The sequence below is a fragment of the Aegilops tauschii genome, chromosome 7 (assembly GCF_002575655.3).
Source record: "Aegilops tauschii subsp. strangulata cultivar AL8/78 chromosome 7, Aet v6.0, whole genome shotgun sequence".
In the NCBI taxonomy this organism is placed as follows: Eukaryota; Viridiplantae; Streptophyta; class Magnoliopsida; order Poales; family Poaceae; genus Aegilops; species Aegilops tauschii.
In genome coordinates this window covers 231,603,103-231,631,070 of record NC_053041.3, presented here as the reverse complement: position 1 = coordinate 231,631,070, position 27,968 = coordinate 231,603,103, and the positions used below count along the sequence as shown (strand labels likewise).

The 27,968-nt window shown below is 49.5% G+C and overlaps 1 protein-coding gene and 1 long non-coding RNA gene across 2 annotated transcripts; both read right to left on the bottom strand.

The window, feature by feature from the left end:
* Positions 1-21,905: 21,905 nt before the first annotated feature.
* On the bottom strand, positions 21,906-22,412 carry LOC120970004 (uncharacterized). Its single transcript, XR_005764772.3, has 2 exons — positions 22,326-22,412; positions 21,906-22,224 (listed from the first exon to the last, which is right to left on the bottom strand). It is a non-coding gene; the product is annotated as an uncharacterized lncRNA (long non-coding RNA).
* Positions 22,413-24,162: 1,750 nt separating this feature from the next.
* LOC109770363 (pollen receptor-like kinase 4) lies at positions 24,163-27,109 on the bottom strand. Its single transcript, XM_020329067.4, has 2 exons — positions 26,126-27,109; positions 24,163-26,017 (listed from the first exon to the last, which is right to left on the bottom strand). The coding sequence occupies exons 1-2, from the start codon at positions 26,820-26,822 to the stop codon at positions 24,483-24,485; spliced, it is 2,232 nt and encodes a 743-aa protein (XP_020184656.1). The 5' UTR covers positions 26,823-27,109; the 3' UTR covers positions 24,163-24,482.
* Positions 27,110-27,968: the final 859 nt, after the last annotated feature.

Sequence of the window (27,968 nt, the reverse complement as noted above, 5' to 3'; positions counted from 1 at the left end):
CACCCAACTTTTCCCAAGTCTCCATGTCAATGGAAGTATCTGGAATGCTATCTTCGGGCTCCTCAGGCAGCTTGCCCATCGCCACATCTTGGCCAGCCGGGGCCGCACCCGGGCCAGGCGCCACCTGCTGGGGCACCCCAGCCGCAGAATTGCCCGTTTTCGCACCCTTGGCAATTTGCTTGGAGGGGATGACCGCGGCTGTCCCGAGCTTGAGCTTGAGCCGCCCGCCCGCACCTTGCTGGCTTTCTGGAAGGGGGGCGGATGGGCCCGCCCCAGACGCACCACCTCCGTCCCCAAGCCTCCGCGGCAGCCGCTCCACCTCCACCTTGATCTGGTACCCTTCTTGGTTAAACCACACCTCGACCGTGCAGTTAAGTTTTGCCGGCGACTTGCAAGCCAGTTTCATCCTCACAGGCCCCAGCTTTATGAGGGAAAGCTCGTCGACCACGATCGGGCGTCCCAGCATCTTAAAAGCCTCCTTGATACGCTCAATCTTGCGGTGTTTCTCAGGGATCCCGTGGAGCCGCACCCAAGCTTCTGGCATCACCATCGGGGGGATCACCTCTTGCTCCACATCACGCACCCTTGCAATGATATCGTTGATAGAAAGGAAAAGCTTGCCACTAGTCCGAGCCATATGCAGGAGATCCGCTGAAGGGAACACCACCATGAAATCGTCCTCTCCCACTTGGGTGACTTGCCAGTCCCAGTCCCCCGTGACCATGTGGTTGAGCTCCTGAATAAGAATCCGCAGGCACAGATGGCCTGGCTCAGCCGAGAGGATGGCGGCGTTGCCAACAAAGAGCTGCCGTGGACCCTCGGATTCCTCCTCCTCTTCGAACTGCAGACAAAAGAAACCTTCCCCAGAAATTGCGCTACCCATGATCTGCAAACAAGGCTGCCGACCCCTCGTCGGGCAGTGCGCAGATGCGTGTCCCTCCTCCTTGCACAGCACACACAAGGGCTTGAACTTGCACTACGACTGAAAATGGCCAAGTCTCCCGCACTTGAAGCATTCCACATCCGGGGCCTTCGGCACATCCTCCACTGGAATGGGTTCGTCCGCCGTACCCCTCGATCCAGGGGGGAGCGGCACCGACAGGGGGGCGGAAGCCGCCCTGGGCCTCTTAGCCAGTCGATCCCCATGGCCACCACCACAGTTAGGGTGATCCGTCGGCTTCCGCTCCAACTCCCACCGACGCGCCATCTCCTTCTTCTTCTTCTTTCTCTCCTGCTGCTGGATCCACCAGGGGGGAGGAGGACCCCAATCCCCCTCGCGCCCCACTTGCTCTTGGTAGCGCTCGGATCTACCACTTTGCCTCGCGCGCATCTCCTTCGTCGCCTTCTCCCGCAGGTCTCTCTCCCGCCGCCGCTCCCCATCCAGGTCCTGGGCCTCCATCGGCCTCTTCTCCATGCGCCGTTCGCTCATCACCGCCGCTGCAAACGAAATGGGAAGCGAAGGAGGGGAGGTGGGGCGAATGGATCTGGTGAGGTGAGCAAGGCGCCGCACCTCGTTTCTGGTTGCGGGAAACCCTAGCGAGGGGGCGAGGCAGCCGCGCCGCAGCCATAAATATGTGTCGTGGCTGGGCCTAGGCCTAGGTATGGCTGGCGCGGGCCTAGCCGGGCCAGTCGGCCCAGTAGGAAACAGGCCACCGCCCGCTGGCTGATTTTTGGGCCCCACTAGGCTAGACACACCCTCGCCTCCCGGCCCAGGCACGGGGGCCGGTCCACGGCCCACTTGCCCGACCGCGGCCCCAGGCCCAGCAGCGCCAACCCTAGCCTGCGGGGAAGCAGAGCCATCTTCCCCCGCCGACAGCCCTGCCGCCGCCTCCTCCGTCACCTGACCGGCGGCCACCTGCGTCGGCAGGCGCGGCCACTCAGCCTCCGAGGCCACTGATGCGAGCATTGCGGACGCCGCCCGCGACCTGATCTTCCGCGCGGCATCTCCAGGAGACGCCCCCTGTCCGGGGTCCGCGAGGGCTGCCAGGCCCGAACAGCGACGGCGCGCGGTCCCCGGCCACCCGGAGCGAAACGACGACGCACCCCAGCGGCGCCGCTCCCCTCGGCTTGCGCGAAGGCGACGAAATCACCAAACGACGGGCCCTCAGGCACTGGCCGCCCTGCCTCCGACTCCAGATCCACGCCGTCCGCATCCTCCGGCTCCTCTCCTGCCAACGCCCAGAACCTTCCTCCTACTGACGCCACCGCCGAGCCCACCACCGCGCCCCGCCGCGGCCAAGCCGGGGAGGAGCCAGCACCACGCCTAACCACCTCCCAGCCCTCGCTGGCCGGAGCCCTGGGCGACCGGGGCAAGGCGCCCGAGCCGTCGCCAGGAGGAGCGCCTAACGGTCTACTCATTCGAATTAGCTAGATTATGAGCAACTCTATTTTGAACGCACTTGATTTTCAATGGAATAAACCCACACTCTACTAAAACTACCATAAACGAGTCTATACCAGGTTCTTCCGTTTGTACAAGTTCTTCTAAGGTTCGTCAGTTTCAATCCCCTCTCACCGACCGGTTTGGTTGGGTTTCCATGAAGTTTGAAAGTTTCCTTCCATGTCGATCTCCGTGAATGATGGTTAGTTTTTGTTGTTGCAACCTCTCAATCTGTGCATCTCTATGGTCTTCGTTTTCCTCAATAACCCCTTCTTCTGAGTCTTTGCGGACATGGTTGTCGGCATGCTATGGTCATGCTTGCGGACCGCCTGTCTTGATTGGGGTGACGTCCCTGGCGATATTCTTGGGGAGGCTTCCAATCTCTGTCATACACGACGGTCTACGACAACGGTGATTCAACATGGTTTAGTTCTCTACAGATCTTTGCATATATTTTGGAGGCTGAATTTCTCGATGTTGTCCATCATTGCCGAGAGGTATGTTGGAGCAATGATGACAAGTTTGGTTGCGGCTTATGCAAGAATTTTGGGACCTAGTACCATGGTAGTATGTTCCCCTTTGTTCAGGGTGTTTATGCGCTTGTGAGTCGAGTTACTATCTTATCTTGTTGTACCTAATGTTCTCTTTATCTAATATAAGCCAGATTTAATTTATAAAATAGGATAAAACCTGCCGCTAAGTCACAACTAGGTAGTAGAATATACTAAATAAATAAATAAAATAACTAGGTAGTAGATTATACTAAAAAATGAAGTTGTATGATCACTTTGTCACATCTTAGTTTCATCATTTGACATTGGAGTTGTATAGTTTTGCAAAGAAAAACATATGTGAGTAAACAACCTACTTAAACTTGTGTCGCAGATCTCTAACAATACATACAACGGTCTAACTGTCTGCGGAGTCATGATCTTCAGTACTTAGATGATATTTCACTCGTTGTTGCGAAAATTGGTTGCAATATATTCGATGAGATTTGGTTGTATGGGACATGGATATTTTGATTAATACTATGAAAACTGAAAAATGCATATGATTTTAAGTATTTGATTATTATTGTGTAGTTTTAAAATATTTATTGCACAACCATAGCATAATAGAATGGAATAACTCAACCTTTTCCCATGCATATTTGCATGTTGAGGTGGCATGTCTACTGAGATGGAAAGTTTGCATGTTGAGAGAAATAAATTAATGAAGTTCACATATTTAGTTACTACATAGGATTCACTTCTCATTGTTGTCACCATTGATGATGATGCAATGATGTGATTGCCAACTTCTTGAAAGCTAGGTGGTCTTCGTTTCACGGATATTGCAGTGCCATTTTAACTAATCGTCGCCCAAGAATGAAGCAACTAAAGACATGCCGACGAGTGTCATGGCTAATTCTGTTATGGCATGGTGCTCACGGCGGGAGTTATTTACCCAAAACCATCACACTTGGGGCTAGGGTAACAGGTCAGGACCAGATTTGAGCCAGGTCACAAAAAACCACCAGTTCTGAGCCTAACCTGTAACGCGGAGCACTGACGGGCTGATTTGGCCGCGAAAACAGCGAAACCGACAGGTTGGGCCCACCTGTCGAGCTGACATGGCATGCCTATGTAGACAAATACGTCGAGATGGAGATGGGACCCACTTGTCATTGACTCAGCGCCTCCTTTTTCATTTTTCTTTTTTATTTACACCTCCTTTTTCGTACGGGCATTTCATCAAACAGGTTTTGGACGGCGACGCCATGGAGAAGCTCCGTGCCGGTCAACCGGAGTCGCCAGCCGCAGCGGCGCCGCCGCACGCTTCGCGCCGTTCAAGGTCAGCTGTGCCCGTCAACGTGGTCCTTCCCACTCTGCTGCAGCGACCTCGCCGCAGTCACCATCCTGCCACCGGCCATCGTCGTGCGCCCACGCCCCCGAGCTCTAGGAGGTGTGGTGTCGGGGGTCATGGGGAACGGCGGAAGCTCGTCCACCTCCCCATGGAGCACCGGCGGGGCAGGCATGGAGCAGCCATGGAGCGCTCTTGCGCCGGGATAGGAGGAGGCCCGCGAATCCGCCGGCGATGGCAACGACGACGCGAGGTCGCCCGCGCCCAGAGCGAGCTCGCCGTCGGGATGCTTGCCTCCGTATGGTCCACCTCAATCCGCCGCAGCGACCTTGCCGCGGTCAACGCGCCACCGGCCATTGTTGTGAGCCCGCACGCCCCACTGCCGCAGCGCAGCTCAGCGCCGCTGCCCCATCGCGGCACGTCCGGCCGCCGCATCGCAGATCAGCGTGGCCGGCCCCATCCCCCGCGGCACGTCCGGCCGCCGCCGCGCAACTCAGCGCCGCCGCATCCCTCCACCATCTCCCCGCCCGACAGTCAACGCCTCCGCCGTGCGCATCGACGGCAACAGCCGTAGCTTGTCTGCCTCTCCATGGAGTGCCGGCGAGGGAGGGGGAGATAGGTGGCCGCCGCCGCTAGGGCCAGGAGAGAGGGGGGAGAGGAGGACGGCGGCGTGCTCGCCGGAGCAAGGGAAGAGGTGCCGTGGAAGAGAAAGTCAGAGATGAGGAATAAAAAAGAAAAGGGGGGAAATATGTGACGCTGACAGGTGGGTCCCCCGTCCACGTCAGATTTTTTGTCCACATAGGCATGCCAACTCAGCCTGACAGGTGGGCCCAACCGGTCAGTTTTGTTGTTTCCTCGAGCAAATCAAACAATTAGTGCTCTCCGTTATAGATTAGACACAATTTCGGTGGTTTTTTGTGACCTGGCTCAAATCTGGTACTGACCTGTTACCCTAGCCCCAAGTGTGGTGGTTTTGGGTAAATAACTCTCACGGCGGACACACTTGGCAGCATTGCATGGAAGCAACTAAGCCACCAATGAGGTCGATATTCACAGGAACCAACACCCGCATTTCTATCGCTCAGATAGAAAACCCTAGCTGTCACCAGAGCACCCTCCTCCTCTTCTCCCCTCACATTCGCCTAAGTATGGCAATGGGCAAAAGCCCGCTCGGCCGAGAGACGTCGGACATCTTTCGGTCGGTGTTGACCCATTTTGGGTGGCCGCTTTTGGCGTGGCATGGCGGCGCTTTCGTGCATGGAGGGAATGATGACATGAGCCGACATGAAAAGGTTGTGCCACATCCAAGTAGGGTTCTAGCGGGGAAACCACCGGGACAAGTCAATCCTTGGATGGAGTGAATCACTATGCTCCTACTGTTATGATGGTGTAGCTGCCTGGTCCAGCCGACGACACTCGATACAACAACGATTGGCTGATGTGCAGTTCTGGTCCGCTCATAGCCTTTTGGTGGCACGTAGCAGTTAGTGTGTGAATTGTGTTGTATCTCATTTGGGCACTAGATAGCCAGATCTATACAACTTGATTCGGTGATGGTAGGCCCCTTGCGGCATTTGCATCGGCCGATCTGACTTGCGAGGAGGGGTTGTATGTTTTTGACATTTTGCTTTGCATGCTAGCCTCATTCTAGTGGTTACTCGTTGGCATGTACATACACTGGAGCGACCGATGGAGCCGGTGGTGGTGTGCGTGACTTGGTTTTCCGGCTTCGTATGGAAAGCTTCCCCCTAGGCCTCATGTCCTTGCAATGGATCATCTCCAGTGGGTATACGTAGTATACCCTAATGGTCAGGGGTGTGCCCCTGATCATCACATGTGTTAGCATGCTCGAGGTGGTCTATGATTGCAGGTCTGGTGTGCTAGAAAAATCTTCATGTGTGGAGTTCATCCCGATCTGCGATCTTGATGAAGATCGAGGCATTGTGGCAAGACTTCTTCTCTAGCAAGTTGGTGTTGGCAACACAAGGGACCTATTCTATGGTGGTGCACTTTGAGTACTAGGTCTTGATGTCCGCGATGAAAACTCCAAACTCTAATCATCACATACGTGGAAGTCGCGACTTAGTCTCCCTTATTAAAGGTATTGTATGGAGTTTGCTCAGACTTTTCTCTTCTGTATGAAAACCCATGATACTTGTGACCTAAGGATGGAGATGTGTAGGGTATGGTGCAAGTACAATAATTCCAGAACCCATACCCATGTTTCTCATGGGCATAGAGTCCTACCCATCGGTAACAAAATTCATGCATGTGCCCATACCGACAGATATCGATGCCAGGTGGATACCCATCAGGCATATTAACATATCAAATACGGTTGGTGGCGTAGTTACTAGGTCCATTGGCACTACCGAGAGGTTTCTAGGATTGGGGAAATGGTGATTATGAGGAGGATGGGGTGGGTATTGCTGGGGGTGCAAGTAGAGGATGGATGTGGACTTTGGTATGGATCTCTAGTGCTTCATACCTTATATACAAAGACTCGGTGGCTTAGGTTTATGTCACATGTGACCCACATATACGATCATCAAGTTGGGTTTGGGCATACCCATCGGCACATAATTGTACCCATGCCCTACCATGACTAGTCGGGTAGGGTTTGGGCACTATCCATAGGTACACAAATGTACCCCCTACCTGTTAAGGTCGGGTACCCATGCCTATGGGTAAATTTGCCAACATTTTTTGACTTGTACGTGTCTGCATACGGAGATGACGACGTTCATGCATTGTTTCCTTGCCGGGGTCACCTTGACAAACCTTCTTGTAGTCTGGATTTTTTCAACGACAGTGGTAGTTGTCGATGTTTTGCTACAGTGTGTCGTCATCCTCGCCATTACCTCTATGGGCCCTTCTCTTTTTCTTTATTGATGGCGTGCATCCTAGCCATGCGGATGTCGGGTGTATACTCGTTGTGTTTGTACCGTTGCAACATTAGGACTAAATAAAAAATGTCATTTATCAGAAAAAAATACTAAGCCATGGATAAGTATGTGTCCATACTATAGTATATACATGTATAGCATACTTTCAAAAGAAGTTTGTGTAGCGCAAAACTACCTGATTAAGGGAAACTCCTTCCTTCGTGACATTTTGATGTTCATGTATGTAATGCAACTTGGATGCGCGCGCGCGCCCACACACACACACAGAGTATTACTAAAAATAGTTTCAAGCATCCACCAAACAAATATGCTCAGAAATTGTTAAGAAAATGAATGTCATCTACTTTGGACCTATCTCGCGTTCTCCAACCTACAACAAATTATTGTCGTGGACCATAATCCATAGGCCGAGCAACATAAGACCCAACAAAGAGCATGTCTCTCCAAGAGAAAGTCTTCAAAACGAAATCACCACTCGTATGCCAATGTTGTCGGATTCAATCAAAACGTTGGATATATGCCTATGACCGCCGAAGAGGAACTTCGAGCTAACATTTCAACATGGAAACGACATGATGACATCGACACTGCATGAACTAACTAGAAGGGTAGATCATGGGTTCTCACTCGGAGACACGCAAGAGCCCTCGGTTTTCTCACGTCGATGCAGTACTCATGAGAATGTACAAGTTGAAGGTGCCACTGCATCACTTCTCGTCGTTGCTGCACCATCGCCCCATCATTTTCATATCATTGGCGTCCTTAATGCGCAAGAACTAGTAGTTCACTTGCATGGCTAAACTGAACAAAAAATCTACTTTAATTTAATTTTCCTGGACATACTACATCACCAAATCAAAGTAACATAATTATACATGTATTCCCTCCATATCACAAATACATGTTGCCTTGGACATATCTTTACTCAAACTTTTACATTCTGACTACAAATATTGTTTCAAATATTTGGATTGACAACTTGTAAATCATATGTTTAGATTTGTCTCGAAAAGTATATTCACAATATAATATATTTTTGTGTGAATTTTCTTATGCTATATACGTACATATAGTAAAACTAGTGGGTAAAACTAGTGGCCAATGATAAAAATCTTGCAGATCGTATCAATATCTGAAATGATATGTATTTCTTATTTGAAGGGGGTAGTTTACTTGTTTGGAGACTCTCTTTTTTGCGCGGTACTTGTTTGGAGACTTTACATGCATTTAATTTGCTTACTGTCGTTGTCTTGCAAAGCAAGGTCTCTTATAGAGAATAATTTGTCTTGACAACGTCAGAGCCAAATATAAAGCAATAACATACACTAGTTTCCTCAAAGACAATTTGTGGTTGTGATACCTCGTGTATCCATTTGTGCATGTACAATCCGCACTATATCATATATCAATTTTATATTTTCATTAGGCTCAGTATGTTCCATTGCCTCTTTATAGTATGAACCTAGCCAGCCCAGCGTCCAGATACATCAAGCCATAAAGCCAGGAATGCCACAAACCATATCTTCGTTACGAAACTGCTATATAGACGATGGATGTGTGCACGACACTGAGACAATTGGCTGTCCAGCCGCTGATATGCGCTGGATAGTATGCATGGACGGCTTGATATGGTTGTGTTTGTTTCAGCTTCGGGAGCCAGTTTCTCGTGGAAAAAAGCTGAAACCGGAACAAACGACTAAACATGGGCAGCTTCGTGGAGACAGCCCAAAACAGCTTCGGCCTGTTTTACGTGTTGTAGCCCAAAGCGACCAGGTGCGTACTTTCCCAGCGAAGCTAGTAGAGATTCGTGATTTTCCCAACACTAACCTTGCCTATTCTAGCAATTTACAGGAAAACTGCCATGATGTGTCGATCCCATCGAGGCCCGTTCCTCGACGAAATGTACATCGCGCCCTGGCGTTGCTAAGTGCTGGTGATACATCCGCTTGGAGTCGCTGATGTGTGAATGTATACTGTAATGATGTAATCAATGTTGTATGCTGCTGCTGTTGGGGATCGTTGCAGAATTTTAAAATTTTCTACGCATCACCAAGATCCATCTATGGAGTTTACTAGCAACGAGAGGGAAGGAGTGCATCTACATACCCTTGTAGATCGCGAGCGGAAGCGTTCCAATGAACGGGGTTGATGGAGTCGTACTCGCCGTGATCCAAATCACCGATGACCGAGTGTCGAACGGACGGCACCTCCGCGTTCAACACACGTACGGAGCAGCGACGTCTCCTCCTTCTTGATCCAGCAAGGGGGAAGGAGAGGTTGATGGAGATCCAGCAGCACGACGGCGTGGTGGTGGATGTAGCGGGGATCTCAGCAGGGCGTCGCCAAGCTTCTACGAGAGGGAGAGGTGTTGCAGGGGGAGAGGGAGGCGCCAGGGGCTGTGGTGCTGCTGCCCTCCCTCCCCCCCACTATATATAGGCCCCCTGGGAGGGGGGGCGCCGGCCTGGATCCCATCTCAAGGGGGGGGGGCGGCGGCCAGGGGGGAGACTTGCCCCCCAAGGCAAGTGGGGCGCCCCCCACCCCAGGGTTTCAAACCCTAGGCGCAGGGGGAGGCCCATGGGGGCGCCCAGCCCACTAAGGGCTGGTTCCCTTCCCACTTCAGCCCATGGGGCCCTCCGGGATAGGTGGCCCCACTCGGTGGACCCCCGGGACCCTTCCGGTGGTCCCGGTACAATACCGATAACCCCCGAAACTTTCCCGGTGGCCGAAACTTGACTTCCTATATATAATTCTTCACCTCCGGACCATTCCGGAACTCCTCGTGACGTCCGGGATCTCATCCGGGACTCCGAACAACTTTCGGGTTTCCGCATACTCATATCTCTACAACCCTAGCGTCACCGAACCTTAAGTGTGTAGACCCTACGGGTTCGGGAGACATGCAGACATGACCGAGACGCCTCTCCGGTCAATAACCAACAGCGGGATCTGGATACCCATGTTGGCTCCCACATGTTCCACGATGATCTCATCGGATGAACCACGATGTCAAGGATTCAATCAATCCCGTATACAATTCCCTTTGTCAATCGGTATGTTACTTGCCCGAGATTCGATCGTCGGTATCCCAATACCTTGTTCAATCTCGTTACCGGCAAGTCTCTTTACTCGTACCGTAATGCATGATCCCGTGGCTAACTCCTTAGTCACATTGAGCTCATTATGATGATGCATTACCGAGTGGGCCCAGAGATACCTCTCCGTCACACGGAGTGACAAATCCCAGTCTCGATCCGTGTCAACCCAACAGACACTTTCAGAGATACCTGTAGTGTACCTTTATAGTCAAACAGTTACGTTGTGACGTTTGGTACACCCAAAGCACTCCTACGGCATCCGGGAGTTACACGATCTCATGGTCTAAGGAAATGATACTTGACATTGGAAAAGCTCTAGCAAACGAACTACACGATCTTTTGTGCTATGCTTATTATTGGGTCTTGTCCATCACATCATTCTCCTAATGATGTGATCCCGTTATCAATGACATCCAATGTCCATAGTCAGGAAACCATGACTATCTGTTGATCAACGAGCTAGTCAACTAGAGGCTTACTAGGGACACGTTGTGGTCTATGTATTCACACATGTATTACGATTTCCGGATAACACAATTATAGCATGAACAATAGACAATTATCATGAACAAGGAAATATAATAATAACCATTTATTATTGCCTCTAGGGCATATTTCCAACAGTCTCCCACTTGCACTAGAGTCAATAATCTAGTTATATTGTGATGAATCGAACACCCATAGAGTTCTGGTGTTGATCATGTTTTGCTCTAGGGAGAGGTTTAGTCAACGGATCTGCTACATTCAGGTCCGTATGTACTTTACAAATATCTATGTCTCCATTCTGAACACTTTCACGAATGGAGTTGAAGCGACGCTTGATATGCCTGGTCTTCCTGTGAAATCTGGGCTCCTTGGCAAGGGAAATAGCTCCAGTGTTGTCACAGAAGAGAGTCATCGGGCCCGACGCATTGGGAATCACCCCTAGGTCGGTAATGAACTCCTTTATCCAGACTGCTTCCTGTGCTGCCTCTGAGGCCGCCATGTACTCCGCTTCACATGTAGATCCTGCCACGACGCTTTGCTTGCAACTGCACCAGCTTACTGCCCCTCCATTCAAAATATACATGTATCCGGTTTGTGACTTCGAGTCATCCAGATCTGTGTCGAAGATAGTGTCGACGTAACCCTTTACGACGAGCTATTCGTCACCTCCATAAACGAGAAACATATCCTTACTCCTCTTCAGGTACTTCAGGATATTCTTGACCGCTGTCCAGTGTTCCATGCCGGGATTACTTTGGTACCTTCCTACCAAACTTACGGCAAGGTTTACATCAGGTCTGGTACACAGCATGGCATACATAATAGACCCTATGGCCGAGGCATAGGGGATGACACTCATCTTTTCTCTATCTTCTGCCGTGGTCGGGCATTGAGCCGTGCTCAATTGCACACCTTGCAATACAGGCAAGAACCCCTTCTTGGACTGATCCATATTGAACTTCTTCAATATCTTGTCAAGGTATGTACTCTGTGAAAGACCAATGAGGCGTCTTGATCTATCTCTATAGGTCTTGATGCCTAATATATAAGCAGCTTCTCCAAGGTCCTTCATTCAAAAACACTTATTCAAATAGGCCTTTATACTTTCCAAGAATTCTATATCATTTCCCATCAATAGTATGTCATCCACATATAATATGAGAAATGCTACAGAGCTCCCACTCACTTTCTTGTAAATACAGGCTTCTCCATAAGTCTGTGTAAACCCAAACGCTTTGATCATCTCATCAAAACGAATGTTCCAACTCCGAGATGCTTGCGCCAGCCCATAGATTCAGCGCTGGAGCTTGCATACTTTGTCAGCATTCTTAGGATTGACAAAACCTTCCGGCTGCATCATATATAATTCTTCCTTAAGAAAGCCGTTAAGGAATGCCGTTTTGACGTCCATCTGCCATATCTCATAATCATAGTATGCAGCAATTGCTAACATGATTCGGACGGACTTCAGCTTCGCTATGGGTGAGAAAGTCTCATCGTAGTCAACCCCTTGAACTTGTCGATAACCCTTAGCGACAAGTCGAGCCTTATAGATGGTAACATTACCATCCGCGTCCGTCTTCTTCTTAAAGATCCATTTGTTTTCTATGGCTCGCCGATCATCGGGCAAGTCAGTCAAAGTCCATACTTCGTTTTCATACATGGATCCTATCTCGGTTTTCATGGCTTCTAGCCATTTCTCGGAATCCAGGCCCGCCATCGCTTCTTCATAGTTTGAAGGTTCACCGTTGTCTAACAACATGATTTCCAGGACAGGGTTGCCGTACCACTCTGGTGCGGAACGTGTCCTTGTGGACCTACGAAGTTCAGCAGTAACTTGATCCGAAGCTTCATGATCATCATCATTAACTTCCTCCCCAGTCGGTGTAGGCACCACAGGAACATCTTCCCGCGCTGCGCTACTTTCCAGTTCGGAAGGGGTGACTATCACCTCATCAAGTTCCACTTTCCTCCCACTCAATTCTTTCGAGAGAAACTCTTTCTCCAGAAAGGACCCGTTCTTGGCAACGAAGATCTTGCCTTCGGATCTTAGGTAGAAGGTATACCCAATAGTTTCCTTAGGGTATCCTATGAAGACGCATTTCTCCGACTTGGGTTCAAGCTTTTCAGGTTAAAGTTTCTTGACATAAGCATCGCATCCCCAAACTTTTAGAAACGACAGCTTAGGTTTCTTCCCAAACCATAATTCATACGGTGTCGTCTCAACGGATTTCGACGGAGCCCTATTTAAAGTGAATGCGGCAATCTCTAAAGCATAGCCCCAAAATGAGAGCGGTAGATCGGTAAGAGACATCATAGATCGCACCATATCCAATAGAGTGCGATTACGACGTTCGGACACACCATTTCGCTGAGGTGTTCCAGGCGGCGTGAGTTGTGAAACGATTCCACATTTCTTTAAGTGCGTACCAAATTCGTGACTTAAATATTCTCCACCACGATCTGATCGTAAGAACTTTATTTTTCTGTCACGTTGATTCTCAACCTCACTCTGAAATTCCTTGAACTTTTCAAAGGTTTCAGACTTGTGTTTCATTAGGTAGACATACCATATCTACTTAAATCATCAGTGAGAGTGAGAACATAACGATATCCTCCGCGAGCCTCAACACTCATTGGACCGCACACATCGGTATGTATGATTTCCAATAAATTGGTTGCTCGCTCAATTGTTCCGGAGAACGGAGTCTTGGTCATCTTACCCATGAGGCATGGTTCGCACGTGTCAAATGATTCGTAATCAAGAGACTCCAAAAGTCCATCTGCATGGAGCTTCTTCATGCGCTTGACACCAATGTGACCAAGGCGGCAGTGCCACAAGTATGTGGGACTATCGTTATCAACTTTACATCTTTTGGTATTCACACTATGAATATGTGTAACATCACGTTCGAGATTCATCAAGAATAAACCATTGACCAGCGGGGCATGACCATAAAACATATCTCTCATATAAATAGAACAACCATTATTCTCGGATTTAAATGAGTAGCCATCTCGAATTAAACGAGATCCAGATACAATGTTCATGCTCAAAGCTGGCACTAAATAACAATTATTGAGGTTTAAAACTAATCCTGTAGGTAAATGCAGAGGCAGCGTGCCGACGGCGATCACATCGACCTTGGAACCATTCCCGACGCGCATCGTCACCTCGTCCTTCGCCAGTCTCCGCTTATTCCGCAGCTCCTGTTTTGAGTTACAAATATGAGCAACCGCACCGGTATCAAATACCCAGGAGCTACTACGAGTACTGGTAAGGTACACATCAATTACATGTATATCACATATACTTTTGGTGTTGCCGGCCTTCTTATCCGCTAAGTATTTGGGGCAGTTCCGCTTCCAGTGACCACTTCCCTTGCAATAAAAGCACTCTGTCTCAGGCTTGGGTCCATTCTTTGACTTCTTCCCGGCAACTGGCTTACCGGGCGCGGCAACTCCCTTGTCGTCCTTCTTGAAGTTCTTCTTACCCTTGCCCTTCTTGAACTTAGTGGTTTTATTCACCATCAACACTTGATGTTCCTTTCTGATCTCCACCTCCGCTGATTTCAGCATTGAATATACCTCAGGAATGGTCTTTTCCATCCCTTGCATATTGAAGTTCATCACAAAGCTCTTGTAGCTTGGTGGAAGCGACTGAAGGATTCTGTCAATGACCGCGTCATCCAGGAGATTAACTCCCAGCTGAGACAAGCGGTTGTGTAACCCAGACATTCTGAGTATGTGCTCACTAACAGAACTATTTTCCTCCATTTTACAGCTGAAGAACTTGTCGGAGACTTCATATCTCTCGACCCGGGCATGAGCTTGGAAAACCATTTTCAGCTCTTCGAACATCTCATATGCTCCATGTTTCTCAAAACGCTTTTGGAGCCCCGGTTCTAAGCTGTAAAGCATGCCGCATTGAACGAGGGAGTAATCAGCACGTGATTGCCAAGCGTTCATAACGTCTTGGTTCTCTGGGATGGGTGCTTCACCTAGCGGTGCTTCTAGGACATAATCTTTCTTGGCAGCTATGAGGATGATCCTCAGGTTCCGGAGCCAGTCCGTATAGTTGCTGCCATCATCTTTCAGCTTGGTTTTCTCTAGGAACGCGTTGAAGTTGAGGACAACGTGGGCCACTTGATCTACAAGACATATTGTAAAGATTTTAGACTAAGTTCATGATAATTAAGTTCATCTAATCAAATTGTTCAATGAACTCCCACTCAGATAGACATCCCTCTAGTCATCTAAGTGAAATATGATCCGAGTTAACTAGGCCGTGTCCGATCATCACGTGAGACGGACTAGTCAAGATCGGTGAACATCTCCATGTTGATCGTATCTTCTATACGACTCATGCTCGACCTTTCGGTCCTCCGTGTTCCGAGGCCATGTCTGTACATGCTAGGCTCGTCAAGTCAACCTAAGTGTATTGCGTGTGTTCCGAGGCCATGTCTGTACATGCTAGGCTCGTCCACACCCGTTGTATGCGAACGTTAGAGTCTATCACACCCGATCATCACGTGGTGCTTCGAAACAACGAACCTTCACAACGGTGCACAGTTAGGGGGAACACTTTCTTGAAATTATTATAAGGGATCATCTTACTTACTACCGTCGTTCTAAGCAAATAAGATGCAAAACATGATAAACATCACATGCAATCAAATAGTGACATGATATGGCCAATATCATTTTGCTCCTTTGATCTCCATCTTCGGGGCGCCATGATCATCTTTGTCACCGGCATGACACCATGATCTCCATCATCATGATCTCCATCATTGTGTCTTCATGAAGTTGTCACACCAATGATTACTTCTACTTCTATGGCTAACGCGCTTAGCAATAAAGTAAAGTAATTTACATGGCGTTATTCAATGACACGCAGGTCATACAAAAAAATAAAGACAACTCCTATGGCTCCTGCCGGTTGTCATACTCATCGACATGCAAGTCGTGATTCCTATTACAAGAATATGATCAATCTCATACATCACATATATCATTCATCACATCTTCTGGCCATATCACATCACATAGCACATGCTGCAAAAACAAGTTAGACGTCCTCTAATTGTTGTTGCAAGTTTTTACGTGGCTTGTATAGGTTTCTAGCTAGAACGTTTCTTACCATGTAAAACCACAACGTGATATGCCAATTTCTATTTACCCTTCATAAGGACCCTTTTCATCGAATCCGTTCCGACTAAAGTGGGAGAGACAGACACCCGCTAGCCACCTTATGCAACTAGTGCATGTCAGTCGGTGGAACCTGTCTCACGTAAGCGTACGTGTAAGGTCGGTCCGGGCCGCTTCATCCCACAATACCGCCGAAACAAGATAAGACTAGTAGTGGCAAGAAAAATTGACAACATCTACGCCCACAACTGCTTTGTGTTCTACTCGTGCATAGTAACTACGCATAGGCCTGGCTCATGATGCCACTGTTGGGGATCGTTGCAGAATTTTAAAATTTTCTACGCATCACCAAGATCCATCTATGGAGTTTACTAGCAACGAGAGGGAAGGAGTGCATCTACATACCCTTGTAGATCGCGAGCGGAAGCGTTCCAATGAACGGGGTTGATGGAGTCGTACTCGTCGTGATCCAAATCACCGATGACCGAGTGCCGAACGGACGGCACCTCCGCGTTCAACACACGTACGGAGCAGCGACGTCTCCTCTTTCTTGATCCAGCAAGGGGGAAGGAGAGGTTGATGGAGATCCAGCAGCACGACGGCGTGGTGGTGGATGTAGCGGGGATCTCAGCAGGGCTTCGCCAAGCTTCTGCGAGAGGGAGAGGTGTTGCAGGGGGAGAGGGAGGCGCCAGGGGCTGTGGTGCTGCTGCCCTCCCTCCCCCCCACTATATATAGGCCCCCTGGGAGGGGGGGCGCCGGCCTGGATCCCATCTCAAGGGGGGGGGCGGCCAGGGGGGAGACTTGCCCCCCAAGGCAAGTGGCCCCCCTACCCCAGGGTTTCCAACCCTAGGCGCAGGGGGAGGCCCATGGGGGGCGCCCCAGCCCACTAAGGGCTGGTTCCCTTCCCACTTCAGCCCATGGGGCCCTCCGGAATAGGTGGCCCCACCCGGTGGACCCCCGGGACCCTTCCGGTGGTCCCGGTACAATACCGATAACCCCCGAAACTTTCCCGATGGCCGAAACTTGACTGCCTATATATAATTCTTCACCTCCGGACCATTCCGGAACTCCTCGTGACGTCCGGGATCTCATCCAGGACTCCGAACAACTTTCGGGCTTCCGCATACTCATATCTCTACAACCCTAGCGTCACCGAACCTTAAGTGTGTAGACCCTACGGGTTCGGGAGACATGCAGACATGACCGAGACGCCTCTCCGGTCAATAACCAACAGCGGGATCTGGATACCCATGTTGGCTCCCACATGTTCCACGATGATCTCATCGGATGAACCACGATGTCGAGGATTCAATCAATCCCGTATACAATTCCCTTTGTCAATCGGTATGTTACTTGCCCGAGATTCGATCGTCGGTATCCCAATACCTTGTTCAATCTCGTTACCGGCAAGTCTCTTTACTCGTACCGTAATGCATGATCCCGTGGCTAACTCCTTAGTCACATTGAGCTCATTATGATGATGCATTACCGAGTGGGCCCAGAGATACCTCTCCGTCACACGGAGTGACAAATCCCAGTCTCGATCCATGTCAACCCAACAGACACTTTCAGAGATACCTGTAGTGTACCTTTATAGTCAAACAGTTACGTTGTGACGTTTGGTACACCCAAAGCACTCCTACGGCATCCGGGAGTTACACGATCTCATGGTCTAAGGAAATGATACTTGATATTGGAAAAGCTCTAGCAAACGAACTACACGATCTTTTGTGCTATGCTTATTATTGGGTCTTGTCTATCACATCATTCTCCTAATGATGTGATCCCGTTATCAATGACATCCAATGTCCATAGTCAGGAAACCATGACTATCTGTTGATCAACGAGCTAGTCAACTAGAGGCTTACTAGGGACACGTTGTGGTCTATGTATTCACACATGTATTACGATTTCCGGATAACACAATTATAGCATGAACAATAGACAATTATCATGAACAAGGAAATATAATAATAACCATTTATTATTGCCTTGAGGGCATATTTCCAACAGCTGCTTGTTATCGATGCTATATGGTGCTGCTTCTGTCGATGCCTTAATGCCGTGCATGCTGTATATGTGGTCGTGGTCGTGGTCTTCCTGAATATGTGTTCGTGGGCAACTGAATTTAAACGTGGTCTTCCTCAATATGATTGACATGCAAGAAAATAGCATATTTGAAATTAGACTGTGCTAACTACCAACTAGTCTGCATTTAAGCAACAAGTACGTACGATCTCTCGTCAACCAAACCACCCATCAAAAATGAGCACACCCACGCCTATGCATGCACCAGTCACACATCCGTTTGAAATTTGCACATTTATCTGAGGAATTTTCATATATAATATATTAGATGTTGAAAGATATGAACATTTTAAAAAGTATTTTAATCTGCCTGATAAAAAAATTATAAAAGCAAGAAAGTGAGAAAATTTTAATCTGCATGGACTAGCGATGTGACAACATAATTCTTTTGCTCACTATTATTCTATGTATATATGAGCAAGAAAGTGAGAAAAATATTATTATGAAATATTTTATGCATTACCATAGAACAAATCATTCCCTGTCAGTCAAAATACCATTTAAACAATCTATTAACACTGAATCAACAAGTTACACTGATCTCAGTGCTCTAAGGGCATTTCAGGCTTTTCACCAGCTCACAGTCGTTTCCACAGCTGCGTTGCCGAACAACTAACCTTCACTACAGCTGTTTCCTCAGCACACAAGTTGTCCGCACGGCGTCGTGTGTATAGCACCGCTGTCTTCGTTACTTGGGCATGACTCTATACTTTATTCACAACTTGAGGGTTCAAATACTATGTTGATATATTACACACACATTTGTTTTGTTCAAACATGAGAATGTAATAGTGAGGTCTATGAATTTACTACTGGTTTGTGTCAATTAGAAAGGTTGTGCTTAACATTCTTGTAATTAACTAATAATTGTGTACGGGCAACGCACACTGATATTAAGCAGGGTGTTAATTGCATATTGATATTACGTATGGCATTAACACACTAAATACGGTTGGTGCTCAAGATTGGAGCGATTTAGGCCGATAGATCCATGTGATTAGATGGTGGTGAGCGATTGTTTGGATCTGTTCCACTCGCGCTTTTATATATTACTCCCTATGTTCCTAAATATTTGTCTTTTTAGACATTTTAAATGGACTACAACATACGGATGTATGTAGACATATTTTAGAGTGTAGATTCATTCATTTTGCTCCCTATATAGTCACTTGTTGAAATCTCTAGAAAGACAAATATTTAGGGTCGGAGGGAATAGTTAGAAAGCAAAAAACCTACAAGACTTTACAACTCACCTTTTTCCCTTGTGAGGGAAAAATCCAAACTTGTGATTTGTTAAGTCGGCCATGATAAGTCTAGTAGGAGACCATTTGCTGATGAGAAGGCAAGTGCTCCTGAAAGGGAAAATGATGAATAAGCCAATCTCAGCTAATGTACAGAGTGCAAGCATCACCACAATGCACTATGAGCTCACCTTTCCCGGACGTTCTGCCCTAAAATTCTCCCTATCTCTTATACAACCCCTACAATGCTTCCACACAAATTTCCATTTGGTTCCCCACTAAATTTGGTCATATTTGTTGTTGTTGCAAGGACAGAAACTAGCCATGTGTCCAATCTAGCTAGTGAAAAGAGAGCCACACGAAAAGGGGTATATCAGCACAGTGACAGTGCTTGCTGCACCGACAGTGTTAGCTTCTGCGATAGTGTTTGCAGCTTAATTGTCCCATATAGGAAATTCACGAAATACAACGTGAGTCGTCTGGAAATTAAGAACGTGTATCATGTACGTAGTTGCTACAAAGGACATGTAAAAGTAGATTTCAGAAGAAGAAAAATCAGCGCATTGCACCAGATTTTATAGCCAAGGACAGTTCGCCAACTGGGATTACGAGAGAGAGCAAATCAGGCGTATTTTTTTTAACGATGCCACGGCAGGCTTACGCCGATCTGAACCATTTTTCATTATAGATAGAAGTAAGATACAACACATCGGTTATAGAAGATAGCACACAACACACACCCAAAGTTACAGGGGACATCAAAGACACAAGAAGAAGAACCAGAAGTGAGTGAGACAAACAGCCAACACCGAGAACTAAGCACCCAGGCAGACCGAGAAAATCAGGCGCTTCTTAACCATAGCAAGCTTCAAATGCCAGTACTTTAAAAAAAAACTTGAAATGCCAGTGCGGCAGTTTAATTATTTTTGCCGAAGATGTTAGCGAGCAGAGAGCTGGATCAGTCGTTTATTAACCAGAGCAACGCTACTACGGCCTACCTGAAATGGCAGTATGGCATTATAAACAACAGCTAGAGTGAATGTTGCCGACAGTTGGACAGTTGGTAGAGGGCCGGCTCGCCGGAGAGTGAGTCACCACGCATTGATTGGTCAGCCTCGCCTCGCTGCTTCGCGCCGCGTCAGGTACCACAAAGAGAATGGTGCCACGAGAGGGCATAGGCGCGGAGTGAAATCTTGTTTTTCCGTGACACTTCGTGCACGCGCGGCCGGTGATGATAGGCCATCTTCAGCCCAGAGCCGCAAATTTTCTTCCACGTCCATCCATAGACACGGGATACCAGTCCGCGAACACAGATGTAACCGGCGATCGAACGCTATTCATATACAATTCAAAGCGGATTTAGACAAATCGGATGAAATTCATGCAAATAAGATAAAATTTACTTATGTTTGAACTTAATTTAAATAAAAGGTCGATAGTTCGACCGTTTTTAACAGAAAACTCGGGAAAAAAAATCTAAACCTTACACTGAACGACCACCTTGTACGCGTGGCCGCCCTGCCCTGCTGCACCGCCGTCGGCGTCTATGCCATCATCATCGTCATCGTCGTCCCTCCAGCGATGGAAGGGTGTCGGAGGGCCACGACAGCCTTGTCCGACGGCGCCAAGATCCGCCAGATGAAGAACTGCCACCGCCACCGCGAGAACCACAACTTCGGCATCGTCGCTGGAGTTTTGGGGGTTCGGAGAGGAGGAGGTGTGGATGTGCATCGCCAGCGCGCGGCTTAAATAACTGCATCCACGGCCCGGCGAAGGGGCGGTTAGTCCGCTTCAATGCGGTGCAGCGGTCGGAGTTGGTTTCTCGGGACACGGCGAGGCCTGAGAGGTCGCGTCCGTCGGCGCCGCCCTCACGTCAAGTGGCATCAATGTCAGCCGCTGCATGCTTTGAAACGGCATAAATGTGTGTGGCAAGCGACGCGGGCGTTCGTTGAAAAGCGCTGGAGAGGCGGGTGTGTTTTCTTTTGTGGGCCTGGTTAGTCAGGAGTGGGCGTGGCAGCAGCCCGGACGCCCGCAAAGCTCCCCTCCCCCTCCCCCCCTTCCCGGCGTCTTCGGTTTGCAAGAAAAACATGTCCGAACCGGCCTACGAACCGATACAAGGTCGTGTTGGATGGCAAAATACGTCCGGACCGTGTGGTCCGAACGGTTGCAGGCGGTTTAAAGGTCCACATTAAAAACGCCCTAACCAAGTTTTGCCATCTTGGTTCTCTCTTTGATTCGGTAAGCAAAGCAAGTTCTCAGTATATTCTCTTTCATGCGTAAAATGCTAATCCATGCATGGAGGTAAACTGAATTTGTTAGCAGCAATCTTTGCAAAGGAAGTTGACAACAAAAGCTGAGTACTAAACAGATATGGAGTAGTTTGTTGACTCTTATTCATTCATAGTTCTTCCTCGTCTGACACGGTGTTTTGGCTCCTAGGTGCATATGCACCCATTGTCTAAATACACATTTTAAAAAATTGAAAAATTTGGAACAAAAATCCCGCGGGTATATCCGGACATTCTACGTGCATGCACAAAGTTTCGGTGAAAAACGACGTTTTTTTGGCTTATGTAAAAAAGATGAAGAAATGCAAAATGAATAGTTGTAATGAAGCATCAGAATTTGTCTTTTTTAGACAAGCCACAAAAAACCTCGTTTTTCACTGAAAACTTTATGCACACACATAGAATGTCCGGATATACACGCGGGATTTTTGTTTGGAATTTTTCAACTTTTCAAAATGTGTATTTAGACAATGGATGCATATGCACCTAGGAGCCATTCCCAATTTCCGTTCCTCATCGGCACATAACACAAATCTAATACATTCTTCCAGCTAATACTAACCGCCCACGCTCATGGACGTGCATAAGATGGGATTGCGGCCACCGGAGGTCGTATGCAGTGGGCTTTGCAGTCGTCCATCGTCCTAAAGCAATGGTTATCGGGGTAACACAAAAAGCACGACAGGATGGTGTCACTCTTGTAGCACGTATCGTCGTCGATGTGATGCACGCCTGTGGCTCGACCTACGCAAATGTTAAGAAAAACACACTATTAATACCTGGACATGTGACCATGCAACGAATGGATTGAAAGCACAAGAAGAAGGTGCATTTGTGCCACTTACATTGTGCATGAACAGCATAGCATACGAGAAGAATCAATAGTGCCTGGACGTGCTTCTCCATGTATGTATAAGATGATTGTGGCTTCAACACTTCTTGGAGGATTGGTTTTGGCCGGAACTACAGAATGCTTGCGTTGCATATATACACAGACAGAGAGAGAGGGGGGTGGGGGATTGCTTACATATGGGGCAACTATTGATTGATATCTTTTTTTGTGGGATTGCTATAGATAGATATGGACTGGGCATGAATTGATTGATTGATTACGCTCTGTTTCCTTCCAAAGTTATTTGGTCGTCCGCCCGAGTGGTGGCTGCTTTTTTTTAGATGATGAATGGTGGTGGCTTACCTGACGGTACACCCGCGGGGAAACGCGAAGTACCTGGAAGTACCTGCTGTTGCAATCCCGGCCCTGGCCCTTGTTACGTTCTGATGGTCATGATTTGCTTCCATTTTTGTTTGAGCGAACTTTGCTTCACTGACAATATCCTCATCATGTTCTAGAAGCCCACCACAGACCTGCCAGGTCGTTCGCTTATTCCTCAAAAAAAACCAGTGGGTATTTAAAAAAAAATTGTTTAGATTGCTTACCATATATATCACCTGGTATCAATGGGTATTTTTTACTACCGCTCATCCGGGTTATAAGCTTCGGATCCAAATTGCCTATTGAACGCCCACTGCGTTCAATTGTCAAGGCGTCGCACAGGTGAACGAACCCGAGCGCGAGAAATAGGCCGGCCCACTTTGAGGGTATTTCACAGTACAAGAAACCGGTTCTGGGAACCTTGCAGAAGGTTCCTGACATGGTTTTTTCTTTACTAGTTTTCCCTGTTTTCTTTCGGTTTTTCCTTTTTCTTATGTTTTTGTTTCTTTCTTTTATCAAAATCACAAAAATTTAAAATATTCAAAAAAATTCCCAGAATTTCAAAAATTGTTCATGTTTTCTGAAATCATTCACATTTTTTCCAAAAAATGTACAAACTTTCAGAAAACAAATCACATTGTCAAAGCATGTTCATGTTTTCAAAAAAGCTTCAAAACAATGTTTGTGCTTTCAAAAACTTCCGTATTTTAAAATTTTGTTCCAAAAAATCTATTCATGTTTCCAAAAAAAAAATTGTTCTCGTTTTCCAAAAATGGTTCATGAATTTTAAAAAGTCATTTTGGATTTTTTTTTCACAAATTTGCAAGAAGTATTTGTGATTTAAAAAAAATAATATTCGCCACAGTACTTATATAGGAAACCGGGTCACTATAGTGTGAAACAGGGCGCTACAGGCAAAGTGCCCTATGTGTGTTTCTCAAATTCCAAACGAGGCCGCTTGAGAATTCCGAACGCAGGTTTCGAGTGGGAGTGGTTCGGAAATTCTAAACTAATCTAGAAACATGTTCTGGAAGCCCAACATAGACCCACCAAGCCGTTGAAGCCGCACCACCGCTTCCCTCACCAGCATAGCATCCCAACCTAACGGCACCGCCTCGTACCAGCACCATGTGCATGGAGGCGAAATGCCTTGCAGCTGCCGACGTCGGCGAGGCTTTGCTCGACCGCGTCCTCTGCTGGAGGCGAGGAAGGGGAGGGGAAATTGGCAACGGTGGTGAGAGATCCCTCCCGGTCGACCGCGTGATGGGAGGAGTTTTTTTTCCTCCTATCAAACCTGTTGGAAAGAATTCTTTTGTTTTTTCCATGACACAATCAAATAGGCCAAAATCCTGTAGGATTTCATATGATACGAGCATGACATTTCAATTTTTGTGTTTTTCCTGCTGGCCATCTTTATAGAATTATGTGAATCAAAAGGCTCTAAATTTTGCAACTGTGAACAGGATCTGTACTAAAACACAACCCAAAAATGTTCTGAAATTCTGAATCCCTAATCCGCTGACAGAACATCAGATGAACACTGAGACCAGCTAATAAATCAATTAGCTAAAGATGGAGAACTGTGTACAAAAAAAACTAAAGATGGAGAACTGAGAGAAGATTTAATTACCAAATTAATGCTACCACTGAACATGGAATTAAGGTAGAGTGCAGATCAGTACGTGCTAGGTCCATGTTTAGTGTTGGCTCCATGTACGGAGGTGCTTAGTTGGGCCGTTAGACGGACGTGTGTTGATGTGTGAGCATGCATGGATCCATGGACGACCGATCAGTGGATGGCGACGTTGGTGAAGTCCTCGTCGCGCTCGGTGCCGTCGCTTATCGACGAGTAGAAGGAGTTGTCCTCCCTGTCGCCGCGTCCTTTGGCCTTGAGCTCCTCGATCCCCTTCACCGCGTCCTTGAGCTCCGACCGGCTCTCCGCGTTGCCGTCGCAGCACGCCAAGCCGATCTTGATCAGCTTCACCGCCTCCGCCTTGTCCGCCTCGTCGTCGAACCTGAGGTCCGGGTCCACCACCTTCCGCAGCCAGTTCTCCTCCGGCGTCGACGCCACGAGGCCGGCGAGGTCGTTCGGGTTCTGCTGCTCCTGCTCCGGCGCCGCCGACGCCTTCAGGTCGTACGACGGCGGCCGCCCCGTGAGGATCTCGAGGATGAGGAGCCCGAGGCACCAGACGTCGCTCTTCTTGGACGACTTGCCGAACTGCTTCCGCTCGGGCGACTTGAAGGCCACCATGAGCTGCGCGGCGTGGGACTGGTTCATCACCGGCACCAGCGCGTAGTCGGTCATCAGCGGCTCGAAGCGCTCGTCCAGCAGGATGTTGGAGGACTTGAGGTGGCCGTGCGGCACCGTCAGCATCGGCAGCTCGTCGTACATGTAGCTCAGCGCGCTCGCCACGCCCTTGATGATCTTGAGCCGCGCCGCCCAGTGCACCACCGCCTTCTTCACCCCGCGCCCCTCGCCGTGGAGGAGGTGGGCGAGGCTCTTGTTCTGGACGTAGTCGTGCATCAGGAGCTTCTCCTCCTTGCGGTAGTAGTAGGCGACGAGCGGGAGGAGGTTGGGGTGGGAGAGCCGCCCCAGCCGCCGCATGTGCTCCTCGAACTCCTCCCTGCCCACGCGGTTCATCTCCTTGAACCGCTTCACCACGATGGACTGCCCGCCGGTCAGGGTCGCGCGGTAGCACAGGCCGAGGTTGGAGCCGGCGTTGCCGCCCAGCACCTCCGCCGTCGCCTTGAGCAGGTCCTGCAGCTCGAATAACCTGCCCCGGTCCTCGCGCACGAACGTCAGCCGCCCCTGCTCCCCCGCCTTACGCGTGCCACCTCCGGCTGCCGAAGCAGTTGCGGCGGTAGGGGAGCCTGCCGATGCGGCCATGCGCCCCGAGTCGCCCTTCGTTGGCTCTGCGTTGATCTTCCTCATCGAGGGCTTCTTCGAGATTGACGGGCCGAAATTCTCGGTGTCGTACTCTCGCCGCCGCCTCTGAAGCGCCAAGAGCGCGAAGCCCAAGAGGGCCAGCACGCCGAGGATTGCCACCAGGAAGCCGTAGGACATAGAGCCCTCGGTGGGCTCCTTAGGAGCAGCATCTTGTGTGGCCTTGTCTGCCGGCGGGCCCGTCGTCTTGTGTGCCGCCGGGACTGCCGGTGTCGATGGCTGGGCTCCGCCTTTGTCAGACGACGGAGGCGTTTCCGTTTTAGCAGGCGCTGGCGGCGGAGACGACGGAGGCGTTTCCGTTTTAGCCGGCGCCGGAGTCAGTGACGTCGGCGGGGCCGCGCATTTCTGGTCAAGTAATCCACCGCAAAGCTTCTTATTGCCTGCACCGAAGGACAATGTCAGGGCCAGACATACATGCGCCGTCGTTGGCGACGTTGCAGCACCAACCAACTAGGCCGTCCGGTAATGTGCATACGTATTTTGCTCACCGGCAAACATGGCGGCGCCCATGGATTTGAGGCTCGCCGGAATCTCCCCCTCCAGCTCATTGTTAGCGACATTGACGACCTTTAATTCCTTCTGCGGGAGGTCAGGGATTTTGCCCTGGAACTTGTTATCATCCAGCAGCAGGTCCATGAGCCTGGGAACGCCGGCGAGCGAGGCTGGGATTGGGCCGGAGAAATTGTTCTTGGACAGGGCCACCTTCTTGAGCGAGCTCATCCCGTCGAACGCGTCGGCAGGGATCTCGCCGGAGAACTTGTTCCCGGAGAGGAAGATGGCGCGAAGCCCGGGGAGCTCGTTCACGTCGGGCATGGGGCCGGTGAACTGATTGTCCATGAAGCTAACCGAGCGGAGGCCGCGGAGGCCCTTGAGCGGGCGCAGGTCGATCGTGCCGGACAAAGCCATGTTCTCCAGCTGCAGGCCCGTCACTTCGCCCTTGTGGCATATGACGCCCGCCCAGCTGGAGCCGGCGCCGGCGCAGGGGCGTGTGCCCGGCGACCAGTTGCGCAGCACGCCGGCGTCGTCCTTAATGCCGCTCTTCAGCTTGAGGAGCGCGTCGGCGGCGGCGTCGGGCGACGGGGAGCTGTCAGCTAGCTGGCGCGCGGCGTGGGCGGCGGTCGGGAGCAGGAGGACGCAGACAGCGATCCACAAGAGGCGCGCGGGGAGGGGTGGCGCTCCGGCCATGTCCGGGGCGGTGCCGGGGAGCCAGCCCGCCGGCGCCACCGGTTGACGACGGTGGGCGGATGCGGCGAGGTCGCAGCCACGAAGCTGCAACCCGGTGCTTGTCGGGCGCGCGGGAAGCGTTGGCTGGCCGGCCAGCACACGTTGTCGTCGTCGAGAGGAACGCAGCGCAGGGAAGGGAGACGCAGCGCGCGCAACCCCGGAAACGGAGAAGACTCAGGGTCGCGCGCGCGTGTGCGTTCGCGGGTGGTGTGGGGAGAGAATTCGGGAGCGTGTGGGAGGGAGCGTGGTGGCGAGAGAGAGAACTGTGGCGTAATCAATGGCGGCCTATTGCTCCCGGCCAAGAATAGACCAAGGTCTCCGCATGCGCCGATGAGGCTGAGGTTGTCAAATCAAGTCTTTCTAGCCGCTGTATGTAAACACTCTTCAAGGCCAAAATCGTTTCGTTGGCCTTAGCATCCCCCATTTCGCGCCATTTTTTTCGAGCAATCTTCTTGGCTGCAGTTCCTCTAAAAATTGGGACTGACTACCAGTACCAGCCAGTCGACTGAATTTGTGAATTGGCTCACTCACTTCTTTTCTGTGCATGCAGCTCGTGGTGTGGTGTGCCGCGTGAGCAAGCTCCGGCTCCAGTATATAGCAAAACACTACCACATTGCAAGCTATGTCTGCAAAAAAACTATCGCTTTTTTAATTTGCTTAAATGCTATCACAAATTTGGTTGGCTGTTTCAAAAAATACTTATTGAACCATTAAGTTTTAAGCAAAATTATGACAACTTGTTGGGGAACGTAGTAATTTTAAAAAAATTCCTACGCACATGCAGGATCATGGTGATGCATATTAACGAGAGGGGAGAGAGTTGTCTACGTACTCTCATAGACCGTAAGCGGAAGCGTTATATCAACGCGGTTGATGTAGTCGTACGTCTTCACGCCGACCGATCCAAGTACCGAAAGCACGACACCTCCGAGTTCTGCACACGTTCGGCTCGGTGACGTCCTCGCCTTCTTGATCCAGCAAGACGGGCGAAGTAGTAGATGAATTCCGGCAGCACGACGGCGTGGTGACGGTGTTGGTGAAGAACAATTTCCGCAGGGCTTCACCAAGCACCACAGAAACTATGACGGAGGATAAACTTGAGGGGAC